Source organism: Ostrinia furnacalis, unplaced genomic scaffold (genome assembly GCF_004193835.3).
Source record: "Ostrinia furnacalis isolate ACB-3 unplaced genomic scaffold, ASM419383v2 OfSCF5158, whole genome shotgun sequence".
NCBI classification, from domain to species: Eukaryota; Metazoa; Arthropoda; class Insecta; order Lepidoptera; family Crambidae; genus Ostrinia; species Ostrinia furnacalis.
The window spans coordinates 259,586-281,541 of NW_021135397.1; the positions used below are offsets into that span (position 1 = coordinate 259,586).

A 21,956-nucleotide genomic window follows, 5' to 3' on the forward strand; every position below is an offset into this window, starting at 1 on the left:
AATGGGTTACACACTATTGTAGTTTATTTTGGACGGTAAAAGCATACCATTGAGTTAAATTTAAGGTATGGTTCAATAGCAAAGTACTCATAGACAAATAACTATGCTCTAAACTCTATATTAATTAATCTTGTTCAAAACAATATTATTGCTTTTCTAATCTGTATGCTCACTATTGTTTTCTAGCTGTAACTAATTAATTATACATAATCGCTTCTAGCATAACAATATGTAATACAAAAATACATTAACTTAACCTATATTGTTCGAATATAAAATCTAACAAGCATAACGCTGTTTTAATCACATTTTCCATAACCTAATTCTAGTGCTGCTAATATCAGGTGCAATTCATAAAGGAGTTTCTAAACAATATCAATATTTTTTTATTCAACCTGGCAACACTAACAAATATGGTCAGATCATAATTAATAACAAAGAGAATATTAATATAGATAGATAGAAGACATATAGTGGTGTATCTACATAATAGAGGGCCCATTAAAAACATTTATCATAAATTGGTATATTTTTGTCGACTTAGGCCCATAACACACGGTGAAACGCAATTGCAACGAAACTGCAACTTCTAGTTACTTTTGAATTGCATCTAAGTTTCTGCCAAAGATTCCGTTGAGAGACCACACATGACGCGATCATTTCAAACCGGTTTCAAACTGGTCGCGTCAACAAACTTAAATGCAACTCAAAAGTAACTAGAAGTTGCAGTTTCGTTGCAATTGCGTTTCACAGTGTGTTTTGGGCCTTTGCCCAACAAGGCACAACCTTCAGGGCAGTATTTGCTGTATTTTTTACTTGAACTTATTTGAAGGCTGGTTCCAACAGAGAACTGAAGTGTAAGTTGGATTATATTTTGACTTGTGTTCAAAATAAATGTATAAATCTGAGTTATGAACACATCAACTACTAACAATAATTTAATGGGTCCACAAACTTTAATTAATTAATATTCATACCAGTAACACCAAATCTACTTGGTTCCAGTCCCACATTCATCAAACCATTCAACAGATGACTAGAAGAATAATCTTCGTTCACACCATTGCACTCTCCGTTGTGCTCACTACAAGTCCTGTTTGCACTCTCGTCGATACAATCTAGGAAATGCTCGAAGAAATCTGGGTAATTATCATAGCTTGGAAACACATTGATGTCTATGACTGCATGGTCACCCGAACAATTGTCTATGACCACGTCAAAGCCAGCCAGCAACAAACCAATCTTCTTTCTTAAAACTCTGATAACACTCCTGATTTTATCCTCGTTCGGCGTCATTCGAATATCAGCCTTATCGTGAGGATCTAGAATCGAAAGTGTGGATTGGCTGTCTGCTTTACATACCTCTCCTGTGCTGTAGAAAATTGGCTCCAAATCATCTGACGCGTAGAAGTTTTTCAGACTGGGTCTCTCGCAAATGTGGTATCTGAAAAAATTCCAGAGAACAATATTCGTTAATTATAATAACATAAAAAAAAATACACAAAAATCATCGTCGTTATAATTATGCTATTAAAAATGTTTACTTTTAGAGCGCCCTCAAATTAGACGCGTGAGGAAGCGCTGCAGTGGTGCCACCTAGGCGCGCTTGCCGTGACACTTCTAGTTGTACACTTCGTCGCCGATGACGCAAATTGGCTAACCCTTTTTTATAAAATTATACAGGATAGCAAAAAAACTACAGTGCTTGAAGAATGGAGTATTTCTGTATTATACTTAACAAAATTTTTGACCGTTTGTATAAAGTTCGCCCCTTTGCGGCGTCGGCGACGAATTGTTAAGGTAGTGGTGCTAAAACTGCGATTCCTCACACCTCTAATCTGAAGGACTGACTTAGACTTAAAATTGTACTATTTGTTTTACTTGTACCATACCTGTTTCCCACTAAAAACACCTTATGCAGTACTGCATTATGGTTGACAAAGCTCTGTACGACACAGGGCGGTTTGCACACACTGAGTCCTTTCTCATTGAATATTACAATCATCTCGTGCGCAGACTTCGACCCGTGAGCAATAGTTGGCTTGCATATGACAGGGAATGTGACTCCTCGTTGCCTCATTATTTCTACATTATCTCTAATGTTGCTCGAAGTGAATTCAGCGAACGTAGGTGTGTATATCCCTTGTCTTTTAAATGATGGCTCGTCTTGCAGAATGGAATAGTAGCAGTACCTGTAATGTTATTTACATGAATATTATGTACAAAGTAAATGTGTTGTTTACATAATAAACTCAGCAATGTATCAAGTAACGAGTACATATTTATCCTGATAGTGGTTTGTTAGTTAACAATTTAACACATTAGAAACAGAAATTAGTGAGTTTCGTTCTCAGGCTAATATTTGATGTTATTGATATTAGAAAATATGTACTTATTTGTGTAAAATTGAAATACAACTTACCGGTTTAACAATATCCTCACTTTGTCTAAAGGATCAATTACAACGATATTGGGATGGTTAGACAAATATTGCTCCACACGACCAATAATTTGTGATGCCTGGAAAGTTTATAAATATAAATTACTTAATTATTCAATTTCATTTTATGTTTACTTCTCCATTCTATTTATAGTCAAGTAAAAATTGATTGTAAATATGTTTACAAGAGATAACCTTTACAAATGAATCATAATTAATTAATGTTGCTATAGTAATTAATAAATTAATGTAAATAATATGATGCATTTAATATCTTGTTGTTATTGAGAAAGTAACAGATTGATAAAATAGAAATCTGTTTTGCTAAAATCAACTACTCTTATGTGTTTGTTAATTTTATGTCTGATAATAAATCCATTAAATGTTTTTTAAAAAATACATAAAAAGATATTTTTTTAAAAGAATAATATAAACATTTATGCAGACTTAATCGTCACTAGTAAAATATACCCTACAAATTTTGATACTGGATTATTAAATTACTTTGATGAATAATTTAGTTACAAAACAACCTTGGAGGCGTGTCCATTGAAGTGTGTCACAGGGTCAGTTGTTTACGAGTGACAAATACTTGCCTTTGGGTCACCTTGGTCAGCCGCCGCAATGATGTCTGTGAGTTTATGAAGAAATATATCGATTCGACCTTGTTCTTCTAAAGGCCTGTCCAAGTCCAGCTGGAACAGATTGTTTTCTATTAATTTTCCAAACAAATAAGCAGCTTTGACTGTCCAATTATTCACTGCATTGCTCTTTATTTGCCAGTTTTTGATGGTATCTTAATTGAAATAATGACATAGTTAATCTAATAGTAACAATAAGATCAATCTACTGAACATAATTTTTACAAATATGTAAAACGAAATCCCTTTCACGGGCAATAATCCTAGGAAGATGCATTTTACACAGTTATGAAGTATTTAATTGGTATGAGTATTACAAAAACCTTACCTTTACAAGATTATACCCATGTGAAGAGCAAGCTCTTGTGAGCTCCTTCCAGTTGAGTTTTTGACTTTTCTTGTCCGACATCCAGATCCCTATCGACTTACTATGTGAACTCGCTCCGTTCATCATTTCAGTAATAGTTATGTCCGGTCCAAAAATCAAACAAAACTTAGATCATGTGAAATGAAAGTGCTCAGTTTTAACACACATTAAACCCGACTAAGAAAATTATATCACTTGGTATCAACCTTGAGTTAAATGGTGATTCATTAGCACTCGCTTTGTTTAGTCACAAGTTACAATGTTAATTTATTTAGCTTAAAAACACGAAGAAACAGCGTGCAGCCTTCGACAACCCAAATTCACGAATGAGGATGTTATTTGAACGTTTGTCAAACTAATACCTAACCGTTTGTGTCATTTTTGACAAAAACATTATCAAGCATTTTCTTGATTTATAAATTAAATTCAGTCTTATTTTGTATCCTGAGTGAAGGAAAACTTTGAAATGTCTGAAGACAGTGTAGTCAGCACCAAATTTAGAGTATTAGAACTGTTTGCAGAGTTAAATGATTTTGAGTTGGACTCGATTGAACAGTGGATTTGCAGTCGTTCTTATAAGAAAGGTAATATTTTAACTTACTACTATTCAATAACAACGAGTGTTTTAACAATACAATTTTACTCTACAATATACAATTCTAACCAAAACATAAACTTGTTTTCCAGAGTTAGAAACCAAAAAGTTGATGCAAATATCTGAAAGATGTCTGGTAAAGATTGGAGAAACTATCAAAGAGATCGTGCCGTTTGAGGCTGAAATGCCATCAGAGACGATCATCCCGCCAACGGTAGGGGACCAAGCGGATTGCAACACCGTCAACACATGCCATGTAGACGAGTTCTTGTATGACCAAGACGAGGTGGTTGACTTGGTGAAAGTGGGGAAACTGAAGAAACATTACTGTTTAGATTGCAACTCACGTAATGTACAAGTAAGTTCCTTGTTAAAATTAACTTTGTAGGTAGATAAATTCAGTTTATTTTTAATTTTATTTAGTGGGTAGGTAACCATATTTTATCTTCAACCATATTAAATATTTAGAGACAGATTTATTGATGTAAATTTAAAAAATAACTAAATGACTTTTTGTTTCAGGAATTAACCCTCATATCACATTCTATGTCCAGACAATCCTTACAGTACATATTCAAAGTCTTGCTTCCTTCAGATTTAGAAGACAAACAAATCCTAGATGTAGGATCTAGGTTGGGAGCAGTACTTTATGGAGTAAGTATTATGTCTAAATAAATCAATTAAAGGCTTTAATTTAGAAAAATTTAGTTTTATGATGTGTTTGCTACTAAATTCATAGAATTATATTTTTTCACAGGCTTATTACTTTTCAAATGCTGGCACCATTGTTGGGATAGAAATGAACAAAGAATTCTGCGATGTCCAAAACAGAATTATCAGCCAATACTCGTTGGACAACAATAGAATAAAAGTTATAAACTCAGATGTTTTAGAGCGAAGTGACGTAGTTCAGAGTGCTGATGTCATCATAATAAATGTTTTGGACTTCTTTGTTGACATAGAAAAGCACAAAGAAATGTGGCGCTTCTTTAAAAAATACATCAAAAAGGGAAGCTACTTAGTATGCAACAGGAGTATGGCAGACACACTTAGCTATTTGGACATGTCCGAGGAATCTCTGAACTGGATAAGCATTTGTAGACCAAGCCAACTGGAAAATGAAATCTTTTTTGATATTGAAGATTGTAGTGAACTATTTTTGTACACAGTAAATTAAATGCATTTTCTAATATTTTGAGTGTATCATTTCAAAGAACGACGGTAGCTATGTGGGAACCAAGAGGAATATTTTTTGTATTGGAGACTTTTTTATCACAATAAATATTCACGACACCGTATAATCTTTAACGCCTTTGATAGCCGGCTCTTAAAAAAAGTTACAACGTTTCAATTTACGCTTGCATACATTGTTCTTTACTTATTTTCTTATTTCTTTATTATTATATCAATTTTATTGTAAACCTAATGAATGCTAGTGAACTTAGTTATTTAGTATAATTAATATAATAAGATTATTCTGGTTAGTGTTTTTAATTGTTTTTTTTTGCATAACATAAAACAGCTATTCTGTTAATCGGAACGTCATAAAAGATTAAAAATGGCGAGATGAATGGTGTTGGTGGAATTATTTTTGATATTGTCTTCCAGTTTCAGTGTTATAATATCGTCAAAAGAACAAGAAATGTGCTGATATTGTGCTAAATTATTGCGTTATAAGTGAACTAAAATGTGGCACGAAGCAAGAAAACAGGAGCGAATGATTCGCGGTCTGATAGTCGATTATCGACGCAGGGCGGAGCGTCGTAAAGATTTCTATGAGAAAATCGTAAGTTTAACTGCAAGTTTATGGTATATCACGTAAACAAATATCAATATTATCTAAATAGTTGGTTTATTAGCCCTAAGAAAAGTAATTTCACCGCAATTTTTTTGTTGAAAGAAGGTACCTTTGATTGAGAGATTATTGATAAATTGAATTTCAGAAGGCAGAACCTACACAATTCCTTCAACTACACGGTAGACCATGCAAGATTCACCTAGATCCCGCTATTGCTGCTGCCGGGGAGAGTTCGGCTATTATGTGAGTATCTATGATAGAAAATTTCTATAGATAATGGTTGCAAACACTTATGTGGTATTGGAAAAACCTTACACACATTTCTAAATTCGGTATTTCTTTGTAGGATGCCATGGCAGGGTGATTCCAACAACATGATTGATAGATTTGATGTCCGAGCCCATTTGGACTTCATACCAGAAATTAAATACCCTGACGTACCCCCAGAGGAGCTAGATCCTGAAGAAAGGCAGTGCAACTATGAGCGATACAGAATCCTCGCACAGAATATGTTTCTTGGGATAAGTGAGTATTTTAATCATTCCACAATGTTTCAACAGCATTAAATTGAATGCACATATTTATTCAAATAAGAGTTTGTGTTAGAAACTGAGCTATTATTTCTATTGTCTTCAAAGTTGCTGTAATGCTTCAATTTCAAATACAATCTATAATTTAAGTAATTTCTTGTCTTTTAAATGAGGAAGCATTAGAAGTGATATTTAGAAACATAATAACAATGAGGTGCTAAAAGCATGCAATTAAAACTAGCCTAAATGTGTTTAAATTAAGTTATCTCACTAATTAGTACTAATTACTTCTTACATTTTAAAGAATTTGTTTTAAAAATTGGAGCTAAGAAACTAACCTAAATGTTTTTTCCAGGTGAAGACAAATTCCTACAGCAGCTGGCCATCGAAGAACAATTCGGTGTCACCATCGAAGAGAAGGAAATGCAAAAGGGGAAGTTGAACGAAAAGAAAGGAACCGGAGCAGCTATAGGATACAATTATTCAGATCCGGGAGCCCAACCCTCTAGCTCTAACGGTAGATTCAGCTTTACTGTTATATGTCACGGATAAGTCCTCGGGGTAGCGTTGGGGAGTTAAGTATTTGGGACACCGTTTGGGCGTTATGATGGCATTTGCTGTTAATTACAGGCCCAGATGTTAAAAAAGTGGAACAAAAGGATTCGGACGATGACTCGGATCTTGAGCTCATTGATGTGGACCTGAGCATTGATGTCAATAAAATGGAGGCTTCACAGGTGAGGAGAATGTTGATTATTTTACTTTTGCTTTAAAATCTTAGTTACATGTATATCATGATAAATAATATCATGTTGTCATATTATGATGAATCAATTAATTTTGCCAGACAATAATCAAATAATTATGATTCAATTAATTTTCCCAGACAATAATAAGATATGAGGTATTTTTAGTTAACTATTGTGTGTCAAATAAAATTCATAATTTCTTCAGGTAATAAACAAGGTAGGTCCTATCTTACATACTTAGCATTATTATCAATATTATTATGTTGAATGTTATTATGCTTTAAATTGAATGAGGTTTTCTTATTTGTACCACTGACGGCGCCAGCACTGACTCACATTACTTGTGGCGCTAACCTGGTGATGGCAAATGCAATAGTACTCTCACCATTTGGCGTTACTGTCTTAGCCACAAGCAGCAAGTAACAGGACCTCACTCGCCAGTGGTACCAACTTAACTGATCAATTTAATTAGGAAACTCATTGAGGTTTTGTGCTTCATTCTATAGTTCATATCTCAGTAGATCAATAACCCTAATTTCCTGAGCGCAGGCGCATTCCCTCAACGCGGTGGGTCCCGTGTGGGGCATGGCGGGCTGCGACCTGTTCTCGTTCCTGACGGGCGACGCGGATGACGCGGAGCAGCAGAAGCAGCTTCTTCGCGAGGAGAAGGAGAAAGCCATGTTCTCGGGACGGAAGAGCAGGAGGGAGAGGCGCGCGCACCGGTCAGTAGATACTAGCGTTTTTCTGCCCTAGTCCCATGTCGTCTAGTTCTTTGTTCCTTAGTACCCTGTCGTCTAGTTCTGTCCCCTAGTACCCTGTCGTCTAGTTCTTTGTTCCTTAATACCCTGTCGTCTAGTTCTGTCCCCTAGTCCCTTGTCGTCTAGTTCTTTGTTCCTTAGTACCCTGTCGTCTAGTTCTGTCCCCTAGTACCCTGTCGTCTAGTTTTCTAGATCTATGGACGGAAAAGCAGAAGGGAGAGACGCGCGCACCGGTCAGTGGATACTAGTGTTATGTTCTAGTACTCTAGATACTCTGTCAACTAGTCGTTTGATGTGGGGCATGGCGGGTTGCGACCTACTATTGTTTTACGCGGATGTTCTGCCCTAGACCTGTGTCGTCCAGTTCTAGTACCCTGTCGTCTAGTTCTCTGTCCTCCTAGTCTTTTGTCTCCTAGTCCCCTGTCGTCTAGTCCTTTGTCTCCCAGTCCCTTGTCGTCTAGTCCTTTGTCTCCCAGTCCCCTGTCGTCTAGTCCTCTGTCCCCCTAGTCCTCTGTCTCGTGTAGTCATCGTGTCATCTAGCTCTGTCCCCATAGTCTTTTGTGCCCTAGTTATCTGTTGTCTAGCTCTTTGTCCCCCTGGTTATTTGTCTCGAGTCCTTTCTCCCTCAGACCTGTCTTCTAGTATACTGTCCTCTAGTCCTTTGACCACCAGTGTAGGGGACAACAGACAAGCATAAATGCAGTAATTCGCATAAGACATTATCTTTTCACCATTTGGAAATAACTACACTCGCGAGCAAAAGTATGGAATCACTTACATGAAGTTGTTTCCACGCGATCTTGTGTACTAACGAATTTGTTAGTAACAAAAAAAGAAGCACCATTTTAAAGATTAAACTTTTAACTTTCAATTGATACCAAATTCATTTAAATCACACCGGTATTTAAAAAGACATCCCAGCTGATGTGAAGAACTAAGGAAAAAGACATGTATCAACTGTTTGATACGTCGCGAGTTGCGGCCTATTTACCCCCTATAAAAGCACGTGTTTTCAGATTTTTGCTTTCACACGATTTGATCCATACATATCTCCGGTTATTTTGACATTTTACCTGGGATTCTACACCTTCAGAAGCAGCACAAATCGTTGCACTATTGCAAGAAGGGTTTAGCCAGCGGGCTGTCGCACGTCAGCTCCACATAAGCCAGTCCTGGGTTTCGAAAGTTTTAAAACGCTTTCGGGAGACTGGTGGCTTTATCCCGAGACCAAGTTCTGAACAGCGCCGGTGCATATCGCAGAGGGATGACCGTTTTTTCATATCAACCTCTCTATGAAATCGTCATTTGACTGGTATCGACGTCCAGCAAGAGCTCAGAAATGTTTGCAGGATACTTGTTAGCGAGTGGTCAGTTCGTCTAAAATATAAGCAATAGAATTTGACGCCAAAAAGGCCTGCCACAGGCTCGAAACTGACGGCAGGTCACCGATAAACACGCTTTCAATTTGCTCAAAATTGAAAAAAAGGGGAAGAAAAAAGGGGTTCCTATAGACACATTATATTATAAGTAAACTAACATAGAATTAATTATAAAATTATTACTAATCTAGAAATAAGAAACTATAAAACAATGTTTTGTCAGATACCTATAGGAAAATAAACAGGCTTTTTATTATTATTCCTTTATTCATCTTACTTTCTTACTTTTAATTTTTTCTTTTTACAATGTAATTATTATCAAAAAATAAAAATACATTATAAAAACAAAAATCTTAAAAATAGTTAATTATTATTATTATTATCGGCCGACTAAAAATCGGTGGTCTGCGCCTAGGTTAAGGCCGGGTAGCAGAGAAAATGGCGAAAATGAGGTTTTCATTTTTCATTTTTGAGGTACTAAACAGTAAAATTAAAGGCTAATATTTTTATTGGGCATAGTTGAGGATATTTTCTAGGGCTATTAACGGATGGAAACACAATTTGATGAAGTTGACTCGATAGAATAAATTCCCAAAGTTACCTCTATTCGTTTTCTATTTATGGTTTTATTTTTAAAATAAGCGATTTTAGATTCTAAATCTTTTACTAAACTAAAGTTCAGAAATAACTTGAGGGCTTTTAACGGATGAAATTTTTATATTGCGTCTTATTTAGTTACTATGTTAAAAAATGTGGAAAAAATCGTCCATGACGGCTTGGACAATCTCAATCAGTCGCGCGGTGGCGCTTACGGAGGACGGACGCGTGTCAGTTTTTTGGCCGTGACAGTTCGCGATTTGTCAATATTTTTGACAATGATGACTTTGATGAGTCACAGTATAATAATATCAGTGTTACTGGAGAAAGCTTAAATTTTTGATAATTAAGAATTATCAATTTTGTCTACCTATTGAAATTTAAATCGTTCGCATCCTTTTAAACGAAGACTCTACTCATGATACATAGTACATTCCTCAAATATGAGACAAAACCAATGAGTTAAAATTACATTTTAATAGTACCTACATACAATCGTCTTACACTCTTTAGAAGAGCACACTGACACAAATAAATAATAAAAAATACTGTCTAAGGTCTGTAGCTAAAGGTCTAAGCTGTAAGATAGAAGAATCTTCTAGCCAAAAAGATGGCAGATGCAGCAGATGTCAACGGATTTAAAACTGGAGTTCATATGACTCCTTGTAGACTTGAGTCTCTAGAGCGTCCCTTCCTCCACCATGCGTAAGAATTTTCACAAAAATACTGTCTAAGGTCTGTAGCTAAAGGTCTAAGCTGCAAGATAAAAGAATCTTCTAGCCAAAAAGATGGCAGATGCAGCAGATGTCAACGGATTTAAAACTGGAGTTCATGTGACTCCTTATAGACTTGAGTGTCTAGAGCGTCCCTTCCTCCACCATGTGTAAGAATTTTCACAAAAATACTGTCTAAGGTCTGTAGTTTAGCTACGCCGTAAGATAGAAGAATCTTATAGCCAAAAACATGGCAGATGTCGCAGATATCAACGGATTTAAAACTGGAGTTCATGTGTATTCTTGTAGTTTTGACTCTCTAGAGCAGTGGTTCTTAACCTTTAAGTCATGAGGGACCATTTTAACAAATTTCTGTCTTGTCAGGGACCACCTCATAATCGGTCAAAACCAGTTTGACTGCAAAAATCAGTTAAAAGTGGTTTTGACCAAGGTGTGCAAGTGCACATCGTGGACCACTTGGAATGCCTCCAGGGACCACCAGTGGTCCGCGGACCACCGGTTAAGAACCACTGCTCTAGAGCGTCCCTTCCTCCACCATGCGTAAGAATGTTTCAAAAATACTGTCTAAGGTCTGTAGCTAAAGGTCTAAGCTGCAAGATAGAAGAATCTTCTTGAAATTCTTTTAGCCGGCGCGGAACTTCCGGAGGGTCGGGTGACGCCACGCCTCTTTGAACCGTGTTTACTTTGGCAGTTATATTCTATATTTATTCGATTCTAAAATATATTCCCAAAAATTTTGAAAGTTGTTTTAATTTGTATCACTTGGTTATGATTTGTATTAGAAAGTGCTGTGAGTGTGACGCTTGAACGGAAGGAAGTCAACCTAACCTAACCAACTGCGTATTTCTATACTGTGTAGCCGCGAGAGCTCTTTGGCGCGCTGTCTTCGGCGAAGTATTGCGCGCGCAGATTTTGACAGCGCGAAATACCTACTTTAGCAGAAATACCAAGCCTTAAGAAGAAGACTAATAGAAGTATCAATTGTTCCAGCGACAAGAAGCTGGCATCCCGCGTGGTGAGCCCGCCCAGCTACGCCGCGCCGCGCTCGCGTTCACCCTCCGCGTCGCCCGCGCGGCCCCCGCGCTCGCCGTCGCCCGACGCGCCGTCAGCCATACAGTTCATCACGTCCTTCGGCGGCGACGACGACCGTGAGTGTACTGTCAACGACTTTCCCCCGGGACAAACTTGATCTTCATTGGTTGGGTTTTTGCAGCGGTGGGAACGAGAGGTGGAAATAGTCCCGTATGTCGATGGCTTACATTGTAGGCACCTTCAGTGGCCCGCGTGGTGAGCCCGCCCAGCTATGCCGCCGCCATACAGTTCATCACGTCCTTCGGCGGCAACGACGACCGTGAGTGTAATTGACGTGTTGACACCACCAATCAATGAGGGCTATCGTTTTTATACTTAACAGTTGGCACCCCTGGCGATTGACAGGACCTTACTCTACAGTGGCGCCATCTTGATGAGTGCAAATACGATAGTCCTCCTACCACTTTCGCGCTCACCGGTTGGTGCCACTGTCTTCGCTACTAGCAAGTGACAGGACCTTACTCTACAGTGGCGCTAACTAGTGAGCGCTAAAACGATAGCCCTCATTGACGAACTTTTTAAAACTGTCAAAACGAGACTCTCCCATAGATTTTGTATGGCAATACAAGCAAGTGACGTCACTATTTTGTCAACTCGAACTACTTTTTTCAATTACAATGCAACCAAAAATCTCAATTTTCAGGTAATTTAAGATTAATTTAATTTTTAAGACAAGAATGAAGTTTCTTTTAAAAAAAGTTGTGTTTTCGATTTTTTGGGAAATGGTGCCAAATAGTCAACAGCTTCGACTGTAGACTCTACAGTGTAGAGTCCCCAACCTTCAGAGGAATGGGTGCGGCACGGACATTAAACATGATTTTTTTCTTCTCACTGTCTCACTTTTGTCGAATCCGCTCCAGTCCAGAAGCTTGAAGACATCTTTGGTGAACAGTTTCGGAGATATGACGTCCCCCTGTCTTACCCCTCGCTTCAGCTGGATATGTTTCGAGTCCCGAACCCAATCCTGAAGGCAGGAGGCGTGAGTGTGTCGCACCTGAACCTTATCGCCAGGGGATAAGGGCCAGAGTCGCCCGCGAGTGCGAGTGAGGTCGCACTGTGCGACCATCATGCAGTTTATCATCAGAACTAAACCTTAATGAAAGGCAATAAATTTAAACCCGGTTCATAGCGGCCTGCATCCAGCGCCTTCCTGCTACCTTTATGACTTCGTCGGTCTTGAGGGAGGACGATGTTCAGCAGTGGACGTCCTATGGCTGAAGTTTCAAACGAAATAAGTACTAATGAGGAAAGGAAGGGGCATGATCTGGACCTTACCTTCCTATCCTTTAATTTAGCCATTAATATTCGATACGTAAATAGCCGTTTTTCTTTCCAGAACCACCACCTCCGAAGCCTCTGTATGCGGACAAACTGAAAATAAACTTGAAGAAAGAACCACTATATTCAGAAGTTGCACGCAAACCAAAAATGAAGTAAGCTCCGCATTCTATAAAAATAACACTATTGCAATTTATTTAAAGTTTTAGCAGGCCTGTTCATCTCCGCGAGCTTACATCGAAAACAAAACACGCACGATGGCCCACCTACAGGATACTATTCGACAAGGCCTCACATACGAGCGAACATTGACTCACGCACGCGTATTCATGTGTATGATGGAAGAAAATAAAGAAAATGATGTACTAAATACTGTGCAGTATTTAACTGCCTAAATAATATTAAAAACACAGAATGTACTTTTTTAAGTTGCCTCAAGACACTGAGAGGTAAATAAGTAGTTAATATTACTCATGATAATTCATGCTAAATCATGTATTTCCTCCGCCATTTTCCGCAGTTTGGCACCTCACGTCACATCATTTTACCGAAGTCAGCCCTATAGCTTCGGCGCAGTGCCGATCACTGACGTTTGTCAACAAAATGGTGCTTGACTCTTGAGACAGGCTAAATTACACTATATTGTTAATGACATTGAGCATACATTTTTTTAAATGCCTTCGCGAAGTAAAACTTCTGTACGTAGTACTTATTATTATTCTGTGGTTTTAGTAACTTTTTCATTGTATTTTTAGATCCCCGGCGCGACCAATGATGGGTCCATACGGGCCTCAGCCCAGGTCGAAGTCTCGGTCAATATCGCGATCGCGGTCGCGATCCCGTTCTCGCTCCAAATCCCGGTCGAGGTAAGATTGTGTATTGTTGACTTTTTTAAAGAGTTTTATTTTATTTGTACCTATTTTGTAATGAGCAAATTACTCGCCTCATCAAGTTTTTGACCAAGAACGTCAAAAATAAATTAAAAAATGACCCTTATGAGACTCTTTACAAGTCTCCTTATCTTTTGGCCCTTTTACTTAGCTACAAGCAGTTGTTTTTTTTTTTGTCTTCGGCACTTTTTCGATTTTGGTTAAAGTACCTAATAATGTGCTCACAGCTACAAGCAGTTAAGATTTTTATGAATTTTAATCCTCAACGAAAATAAGTGTTTTAATAATATTGTATTTGTAATCTTTATGATTTTTACTTCCAAACCGATTTTTATTCGATTTTGTTTCCACAGATCAAAATCCCGGTCGCGCTCCCGATCCCGTTCGTATCGCCGCTCGTATTCGCGCTCGCGCTCACGTTCGTCGTCACGCTCGCGCTCGCGATCACGTTCGCGCTCGCGGTCACGCAACTACCGCCGGAGGTCACGCAGCCCGCCAAAGTTTGTATACATTTGATTACACGATTGAAACTTTACATTAGAGACGGGTTTGTATACATTTACGGTTGTTGAAATTAATTACAATTGATAGAGACAGAGAAGGTAAAGGTATATTTTTTTTATACCAGGCGTATTCACACTTGAGCACAAATGTTTAATCTGTCAGAATATTTGTCAATAAATAAATACTATTGAAATAGTTGGGCAATTTATAATTATTTGATGCTCACTTTGAATTGAGATGCGTGTATGGCGTCGTCATATTTTTTACATTGACTTCATAACTAACTTATCTTTAAATTTCTGAGTCCTGTCAAAATGGATTCCAGAGAAAATGGATAGAGCAGCAGTAGAGTTTTACTGACTAAAATTGTATAAACAGCTAATATAGTTTTGTTTGGTGTCCACAGTCACGGATATAGCAAGCGTAATAACTCCCGGTCGATGTCCTACGAAAGGTAAGCTTGACTTTTTTAGTTCTCTCGACAACGTAACTGTAAGGTAGACCTTTTATTTTTTACGAAATAGAAAGATTTTAAAGTTTATTTTTACAAACATTATTACGATACGATTCTCTACGGTAAGTATGGTAACTAAATCAAATTATTATTGCAAGGAGTGAAGGAGTCCTTTAAAAAGCACTTTTACACATCACAACCCTACCACTTCTTCGGGACAATAATGTCACAGATTAGCGTACCATCCTACATTGTCGACATTCCACCAGCTCGCACTAAGCGTTTCGATGACTCTTTTATGATGCGAACAGCTGGAATGAACTGGAATTCGCTGCCTGCTGCTGTCTTTCCTGAACACTATAATCTGGGCCTTTTTCAAGGCGAGAGTGAATAGACACTTACAGGGCAGATAATAATATGTACCATCCTAGACTGCATCTCACTTAACACCAGGTGCGATTGCGGTCAAATACCTTCCTTGTCATGCATAAAAAAAAACTTTGCATAAAAATAGTCTTCGCGCAGTATTTAGCTGTTGTTGATGACTTTTTGCTACCATATTTTAGTTGAAATGAGATAATATGATGAGATGAGAGATTTCTTGTACTGGCAGAACGTATCCCAGGTATTCATTTGTCTGAAAGTTTATTTTAGTAACATTTTAATTTGGTATCCAGTACGGAACGAGCTGAGAAACCGGTGGCGCGATACTACGGGCGGCGCGCCGAGGACCGGTCTTCCAGTGACCTAGACTCTTCTGACTCCACCGACCACAACAAGTGAGCACCACACCACACGAGCTGTTATAGCATTTGGCACCATAAAGCTATTACTCCAAGGCACAATTTCATCACAACAATTGAACACCTCGCACGAGCCATTTGGCAAAGCATTTGACATCATAACTCTATCATAAAGCTATCACTCCAAGGCACAACTTCCACACCAAACACAGCTGTTGTTTTCAAAGCCACTATAAACCAATCACTCCAAGTCTCTCAAGATACATTTTATGTAAAAGTTTATTATATGAAACATAGTTATCAAGCATTATAAGACTTGAAGATTGCAGCATTGCCAATAAAAAGTCAACCATACAGGTATGTAAGATCCACAACATTATAAATTCAGGTTGCTTCTCTATAACATTAGTGTAGTCGAAACAGAATACGTAAAATGGCTAACGCCTGCTCCGTGAGCACGTAGAATCCCGTCCAATGACCCCAAGCTGCCCATCCTTGTCGCTCGCACGTTATTATGTTGCTGTCGCGCTCGCACACTCACTGCGGGCGCGCGTCGCACAGTCGCGACAGCAATATAATTACGCGCGAGCGATAAGGATGGGTAGCTTGGGGTCATTGGACGGGATTCTACGTGCTCACGGACCAGGCTTTAGTCAGTTCAATTATTATCTCCATGACACTAGTCTACTCCAAACGTTCCTATGCTCCCAGCCTTTTATTTGACGAAAACTTCATTTTCATCCGTCGGGGTTTCATAAATGGTCCCACCGTTTATTTTGGCCGTTTTCACCATCAATCCCTAAATTTTAAGTGACCCCTATGGTAACAAATAACAGGAATTTTGTTTTCATATGGGTCACTTAAAAATTACTTATTGATGGTGAAAACGGGCATGGGTCTATCGTTTAGTTTTTCTTCTTTTATTATGTCAACGTGACTACAGAAAGTGTGTTTGTTACAGATCGGCGGTTGGCAATAAATCCAACTCAAACCAGAATCAGTTACGATCTGGAGCCAGCTCCAAAGTCAGTAAGAATCATTTGCTTCACCCGTACGCTTACATTAGATTACCCCGTTCATTCCCACAGCTACTTGGCCAAGGCACTTGGCAGTCTGATAACAGTTTGGTTTTGTACTTATCTCGGCCAAGCTTCACATGTGGTTACTTGGCTAAACCACTTGGTCAGCAGGTCATACTTCACTTTGCGATCTTTCTCTTTGATTAGTCTTTTTCTTCAGATCTAAAAAATATGATGAAGGAATCAAAATTTAAATAATACATATATCTTTTTATCTTTCTACAGGGTGTTAGGTAAATGGGTATATGAGCCGACACTAGCCCATGTTAACATGGGCATATAAATGGTATGGTGAAGTCAGAAATTTGATATCATCATTTTATTTTTTTTAATTGTCATACAAAATAAATTTTATAAAATCCGATTTGTATGAAAATCAAAATAATTAAAATGAAGATATCAATTTTCTGACTTCACCATACCATTTATATGACCATGTTAACATGGGCTAGTGTCGGCTCATATACCCATTTATCTAACACCCTGTATATCTACTTGGTTCAAAAAATTCAAATGAAGTTCTTGGCAAATCGGTAGACAATTTTCGCTTGTTATATTTGAACCAGATCCTGTCCAGATTCAGGAAACTTCTTGGGTTACCAAACGCTTGCTAATTATTTGTGTTATTTTTGTATGTTTAAGCATAAGACAGTTTGCTTTTAAGATAATGTTCTCTATTAATTTTCGTGTGCGAATTTATTAAATCTTTCCTTTCATAACATCTTAACAAAGTTATTCTGGTAAATGAAACGTAAAAGTAGTTCTATCCAAATGTATCTTACTTATTCATCATTACAGTATCTTAGTAATTAATTCCCTATTCTCAGTCAAAAGTATAAGTACCCAACAATGCAAAAAGAAATGCTGTGTATACCTGTAATTGAGGTCATAGCATCATGTGTTAAACCATCTTAAAATGTATGAACTGTATGTGTGTGACTTTATTGGTGTACATAATAAATAAATAAGATGTCATACTTGTATATGAAGCATAAATTCAATCTTGTTTGAAAATTAACCATTAATAGACTCGAGATATAATTTTGAGCTTCAACATAAAATAAGGAGCCGTAGTCATTCATTTGTTACTATTTAGACTCTAGAAGAAAAGTTGTCATCGTACCAAATAGGTGGCCACAAATAATTCTAATCTAACCATAACAAAGTTCCCAGAGGCGTGTCTCACCCGAGACATGTCTCGCCAAACATTTCTCTTTATAAACGTGTCTACTCTTGCAGGGCCCGTCGCGCGAGACGCTGTCTTTGAAGGAGAAACTCCGGCGCAAAATGCAGGCGCAGCTATCAAGGCAACGTGAGTTTTGTAACGGATTTACGTTTAGGATTCATTTGTTTGTTACACTTTTAGTCATGAGTAGAGTGATTGATAGAATATTTAACTTATTGGAAGCGGTCATATGCGACTTTCAATGTTAAAGGTTGAGTTATTGTCGTCAAGTAATCATAATTTAGCCTATTTCGCTATAGCAACTTGTTCAAGTTTCAACAAAAAGTACGCGCCATGACAAGATAGAATTCATCTCGATTAAACACAGCCTAGCCATGTAGTTCCATCAGAGTAAAATAGGACCATCCGCACTCTTTCCGTTGATGCCTTAAAAAGCAAGCAACTAAAGATGAATTATGCTAATATCTGGTCCCCTCAACCTGTCTAATTAATTAGGGTGGAGTGAGTAAATCCTCCATTTCTCTCTGGTAAATAAGATACGATCCGTGTCCTTTAGTGAAGATAAAAACCAAATGACTTGATGATGAAATGCGTGGTAGTGTAGACCAGTGTTAAAGAAATAACGATACCTCAAACGCTATCGTTACTTAATAACACTACATTGTGACAGTTTCCAGTACAAAATAATGTTTTTTGACAACGGTATTTTGTAACGTGTTTATTCCCGTAGTCCGGGCCGACAAGCGGGCTGAGGCGGAGCGCTTGGAACGCGAGAACCGGCGCCAGGCACGCCGCGACCAGGAAATGCGAGAACTCGCCATCAAGCTGCGACGCAAGTCAGTATACCTTACTTTTGTACACTAGCCCACACATAAACTTATCCGCAAGAGGTAAGGATTACTTTCCACTAAAGTCTGTTCGCCGAGAGTTGATAAATATTATGAAATGTCTTGCAATGGCGACTGTCGCTTAATTATCGCATACTGTATGGCGGGCGTCGTTTGTCACAACGCGCACTGAGTACCATGGTACGAGCCACGCAGCTGTCGTCAAGCGCCCCGGCCGGCGGGCGGCGGCGGCCACAGCGTGACCACTTTTAGTAGATTTCTACTTTTTGGTAGATTTGAGGCAAAGAGAACGATGATTTAGTAGTGCGAAATCGTTTAGTAGATTTTGGTAGATAATTGGTATTTTTAGAACATTCTTATAAATGGTAGTCCAAAATTAAATTGTAACCGAGCCGAGAATCCAGGCCAAAAAAAAAGGTACTACCAACCAACTCTACATAAAAATCACCAACTTTTTCATTATATCGACAAAAATAATTAGCGGGCCGCAATTTATAATGAGTTTAGAACCTCTGATATTTAATTTTTTTCATCAACTCTCGGCGAACAGACTTTAGCACCAATTAGTGAAAGTTTAAGCGCACAACTTAAAGCCGCAACATTGGCCCGATCTGATCATCGTATCCGTATCACGCAACACTGAGAGTGAAAGTGACTGAGGTGATTTAAAAAAAATATTTAATAGTGTCATTACACTATTAAATATTTTCGCCTTTCCGTACATTAAAATACTTGCTTGTTTGTATTGCAGGCAGCGAGAGATGAGGCACCAACAGAATCGCCGCTCCAGCGACTCGGATTCTGACAAATCACACAGCGGGTCGTCTTCAAGGTATTTATTTATTATTTTTATTTGAACACTGGCTTGAAAAACTACGTATTTCGAGTCGCAAAACTATGTAAGTTGTTAAAATCTGGTAAACTTGACATAAAATACTCTTTACAGAGAGTCGAATCCAGACAGGAAAAAAGATAGAAGTCGCTCGAAGTCTCCCACGCCCGAAAAGCGCATCCCGATCTGGGAGAACAACAAAGACTTCGCCACCGCGCCGCTACGCCGCCAGGTAGACAACCGCGACCGACGCTACGACGACGATCGCCGACGCGACACTCGCTACGACGACCGCTGGGAGCGCCACGACGATAGATGGGAACGCCACGATGAAAGATGGGAGCGCCACGATGATCGTTGGGATCACAGGCGCCGCCCCTTCCGTGGAAACTATCGAGGCCACGCCCCGCGACACGCCCACTCGGAATACAACCACGGAGACGGTCCGTCCTACAGCCATGATCGGAACGATGAACCTCCCAGGAAAGTGAAACTTGTCGATTACTAGCGATAGTTTATAACCAAACACTTCTATGTAGTACTAGACAACCCCCTAAGTTTGTGTCAAGTGTACGTGATAAGGTTGTACCCAACTAAATCATATCGTTTACGAAACCGATAAATTGTTGTCATTTTATTTTATCAATGTGCGCATTCGTTGGGCCAACATGCGGATCTAAGAAATGGTATTGGCAGCAATGTTGGGATAAGCTATTTTCAGGTTCACACGTTGGACGAGTAGTATTGGGCCAACGTTGGAGCCAACACAAATGGTGTCAGCGTAAAAGTAATTTAATACTTGGAAGTCATTGAACATTACTATTGAATTTGCCGCCTACAAAAAGAAATGTTCGTTGTTCGAATCGATGTGTCAAAACGTTTATAGCGATGACGTTTGAGCGAAACGAACTGAAAAAGTAACTTCGCCGGTTGATTACTAATGTTTGTGAATTCGGTTTGTTTTTATTTTAATACCTCTGGCGTAAGGTCGATCTAATCTCGACGCTGGGAGTCATTTCGACTGGGTCGGCAATAGAAAGTTATGAATTACAAGTTTTCTTATTTTATGAAAACTAATTTTATACAGCACATGCAATTTATACATACGTAAGCGCCGGCGCAGCACATTTGCTAACATTTTTCCTCATTTGAATTTGAAACTTATAATGATAATTTAAGGTTCAAAACAGTGAAATTCAAAGCATTAGACCAGGAGCCAGAGGTATTTTTATGTTCATAAGAACATGACATTCAAAGATTTTTTATAGAATGGTTGTTGAAATAGCTAAGTTAAGATCTATTTATAAAGACAATACAGATTTCAGTCACATTATTCTAAATATTGCCACATTTTTATATTTAACAGTTTTATATGAACTCTAAACTTCAACGAAATTGTATCATAAAATTTATTACGTCCCTTCCAGTAGCATTCGTAGCTAGATTCCACGTTATGTATTGTTACGAATCTATATCCAGAATAATAATTATTCATATTAGAACAGATGTTTATTGCTAGTTACTATTTAAATTTTGTACTGCCGAGCCCGATGTTCATGCCCGCTGCTTCAATCGGCGTATCGATTATATTATCAATTTCAATTCTAGTGTGAATACTACCGAAACACAATGTTATTATAATAATATCTTGAAATTTCACAGATAGCCTCTGGACAGTGTAACTTTCGCAATATTTTCATATCAAACCAATCGCATAGAATTTATCTACTTTTCTTGTACCTAAGGAAGCGTATCGAATCAATTGATAGTGAAAGAAACAATTTCTAGAGTCTATCCACTTAGCCTAGGCGCAGACCACCGACTTTTAGTTGGCCGATAGTTGGGCCCGTTTTAATTAGTATGAAGAATCGGCCGATACCAAATCGGCGTAATGTGCGAACTTTCATACGTCATCTCCATACCATACTGATCAATAGCCCGACCCAACTATCGACCAACTAAAAATCGGTGGTCTGCGCCTAGGCTTATTGTAGAATCGAGACCTGAACGATAAATGCAAGCATCTTTTGGTATGAATCTCCACCATAAATAAATGTAACAACTACATTCATAAAACATGTTGTCCCTTTTACACTCTCAACCAAATTACGTAACGTATGAATGCATTCGTTAAAGTCGCGCTACATCAGGGATCTGATAGAAATCTAGCCAGATAATAGAAAACGTATCAACTTAAAGTATACACTGTTGGTTAAATGAAATTGTATATAACATTTGTTTACAAAATGTGTATAAAAAGGCAACTCTTTTTTGTAAATTTGCTTTAATGTATCAGTCTTAAATAAATAAGTTCATTATACAAGTTATATCCTAGTTTTCTTTAGTTACGCTCCCAATAAAATTAAGTACTTACTTTAATTATTTAATATCTACAATAATTCGAAAAATTTACAATAAATCCATCTGCTTCGAAAATCCGGAGGAAAAGGATAAGTTACAAG

At 38.1% G+C, this 21,956-nt stretch overlaps 3 protein-coding genes across 4 annotated transcripts; 2 read left to right on the top strand and 1 right to left on the bottom strand.

The window, feature by feature from the left end:
* Positions 1–676: 676 nt before the first annotated feature.
* LOC114360747 (inositol-tetrakisphosphate 1-kinase) lies at positions 677–3,805 on the bottom strand. Its single transcript, XM_028315537.1, has 5 exons — positions 3,410–3,805; positions 3,037–3,135; positions 2,423–2,520; positions 1,893–2,192; positions 677–1,444 (listed from the first exon to the last, which is right to left on the bottom strand). The coding sequence occupies exons 1-5, from the start codon at positions 3,533–3,535 to the stop codon at positions 961–963; spliced, it is 1,107 nt and encodes a 368-aa protein (XP_028171338.1). The 5' UTR covers positions 3,536–3,805; the 3' UTR covers positions 677–960.
* A 38-nt stretch (positions 3,806–3,843) lies between these two features.
* LOC114360748 (uncharacterized) lies at positions 3,844–5,235 on the top strand. The gene is made up of 4 exons (XM_028315538.1): positions 3,844–4,032; positions 4,136–4,401; positions 4,566–4,697; positions 4,801–5,235. Exons 1-4 carry the CDS (start codon positions 3,915–3,917, stop codon positions 5,218–5,220), a joined length of 936 nt encoding a protein of 311 aa, XP_028171339.1. The 5' UTR covers positions 3,844–3,914; the 3' UTR covers positions 5,221–5,235.
* Positions 5,236–5,571: 336 nt separating this feature from the next.
* Positions 5,572–21,821, top strand: LOC114360745 (CLK4-associating serine/arginine rich protein). Of its 2 annotated transcripts, XM_028315533.1 has the most exons (17): positions 5,572–5,829; positions 5,987–6,084; positions 6,188–6,366; positions 6,727–6,888; positions 7,002–7,108; positions 7,670–7,842; positions 11,579–11,736; positions 13,017–13,113; positions 13,714–13,824; positions 14,202–14,348; positions 14,759–14,806; positions 15,484–15,585; positions 16,511–16,574; positions 17,868–17,940; positions 18,545–18,650; positions 19,414–19,494; positions 19,609–21,821. In XM_028315533.1, exons 1-17 carry the CDS (start codon positions 5,731–5,733, stop codon positions 20,000–20,002), a joined length of 2,199 nt encoding a protein of 732 aa, XP_028171334.1. In that variant the 5' UTR covers positions 5,572–5,730; the 3' UTR covers positions 20,003–21,821. The 2 variants fall into 2 exon arrangements, with proteins under 2 accessions (XP_028171334.1, XP_028171335.1); XM_028315534.1 differs by lacking the exon at positions 14,759–14,806.
* Positions 21,822–21,956: the final 135 nt, after the last annotated feature.

Bases quoted from the DNA above. Each gene is read 5' to 3' on its own strand.
- LOC114360745 (XM_028315533.1), top strand. From the start codon at position 5,731: ATGTGGCACGAAGCAAGAAAACAGGAGCGAATGATTCGCGGTCTGATA. The intron at 16,575-17,867 runs GTCAGTAAGAAT...CTACTCTTGCAG, and splicing joins GATCTGGAGCCAGCTCCAAA to GGCCCGTCGCGCGAGACGCT. The intron at 18,651-19,413 runs GTCAGTATACCT...TTTGTATTGCAG, and splicing joins GCCATCAAGCTGCGACGCAA to GCAGCGAGAGATGAGGCACC.
- LOC114360748 (XM_028315538.1), top strand. From the start codon at position 3,915: ATGTCTGAAGACAGTGTAGTCAGCACCAAATTTAGAGTATTAGAACTG. The intron at 4,033-4,135 runs GTAATATTTTAA...CTTGTTTTCCAG, and splicing joins CAGTCGTTCTTATAAGAAAG to AGTTAGAAACCAAAAAGTTG. The intron at 4,402-4,565 runs GTAAGTTCCTTG...TTTTTGTTTCAG, and splicing joins GCAACTCACGTAATGTACAA to GAATTAACCCTCATATCACA.
- LOC114360747 (XM_028315537.1), bottom strand. From the start codon at position 3,535: ATGATGAACGGAGCGAGTTCACATAGTAAGTCGATAGGGATCTGGATG. The intron at 2,521-3,036 runs GCAAGTATTTGT...TAAACTTTCCAG, and splicing joins CTGACCAAGGTGACCCAAAG to GCATCACAAATTATTGGTCG. The intron at 1,445-1,892 runs GTATGGTACAAG...GAATTTTTTCAG, and splicing joins GTGTTTTTAGTGGGAAACAG to ATACCACATTTGCGAGAGAC.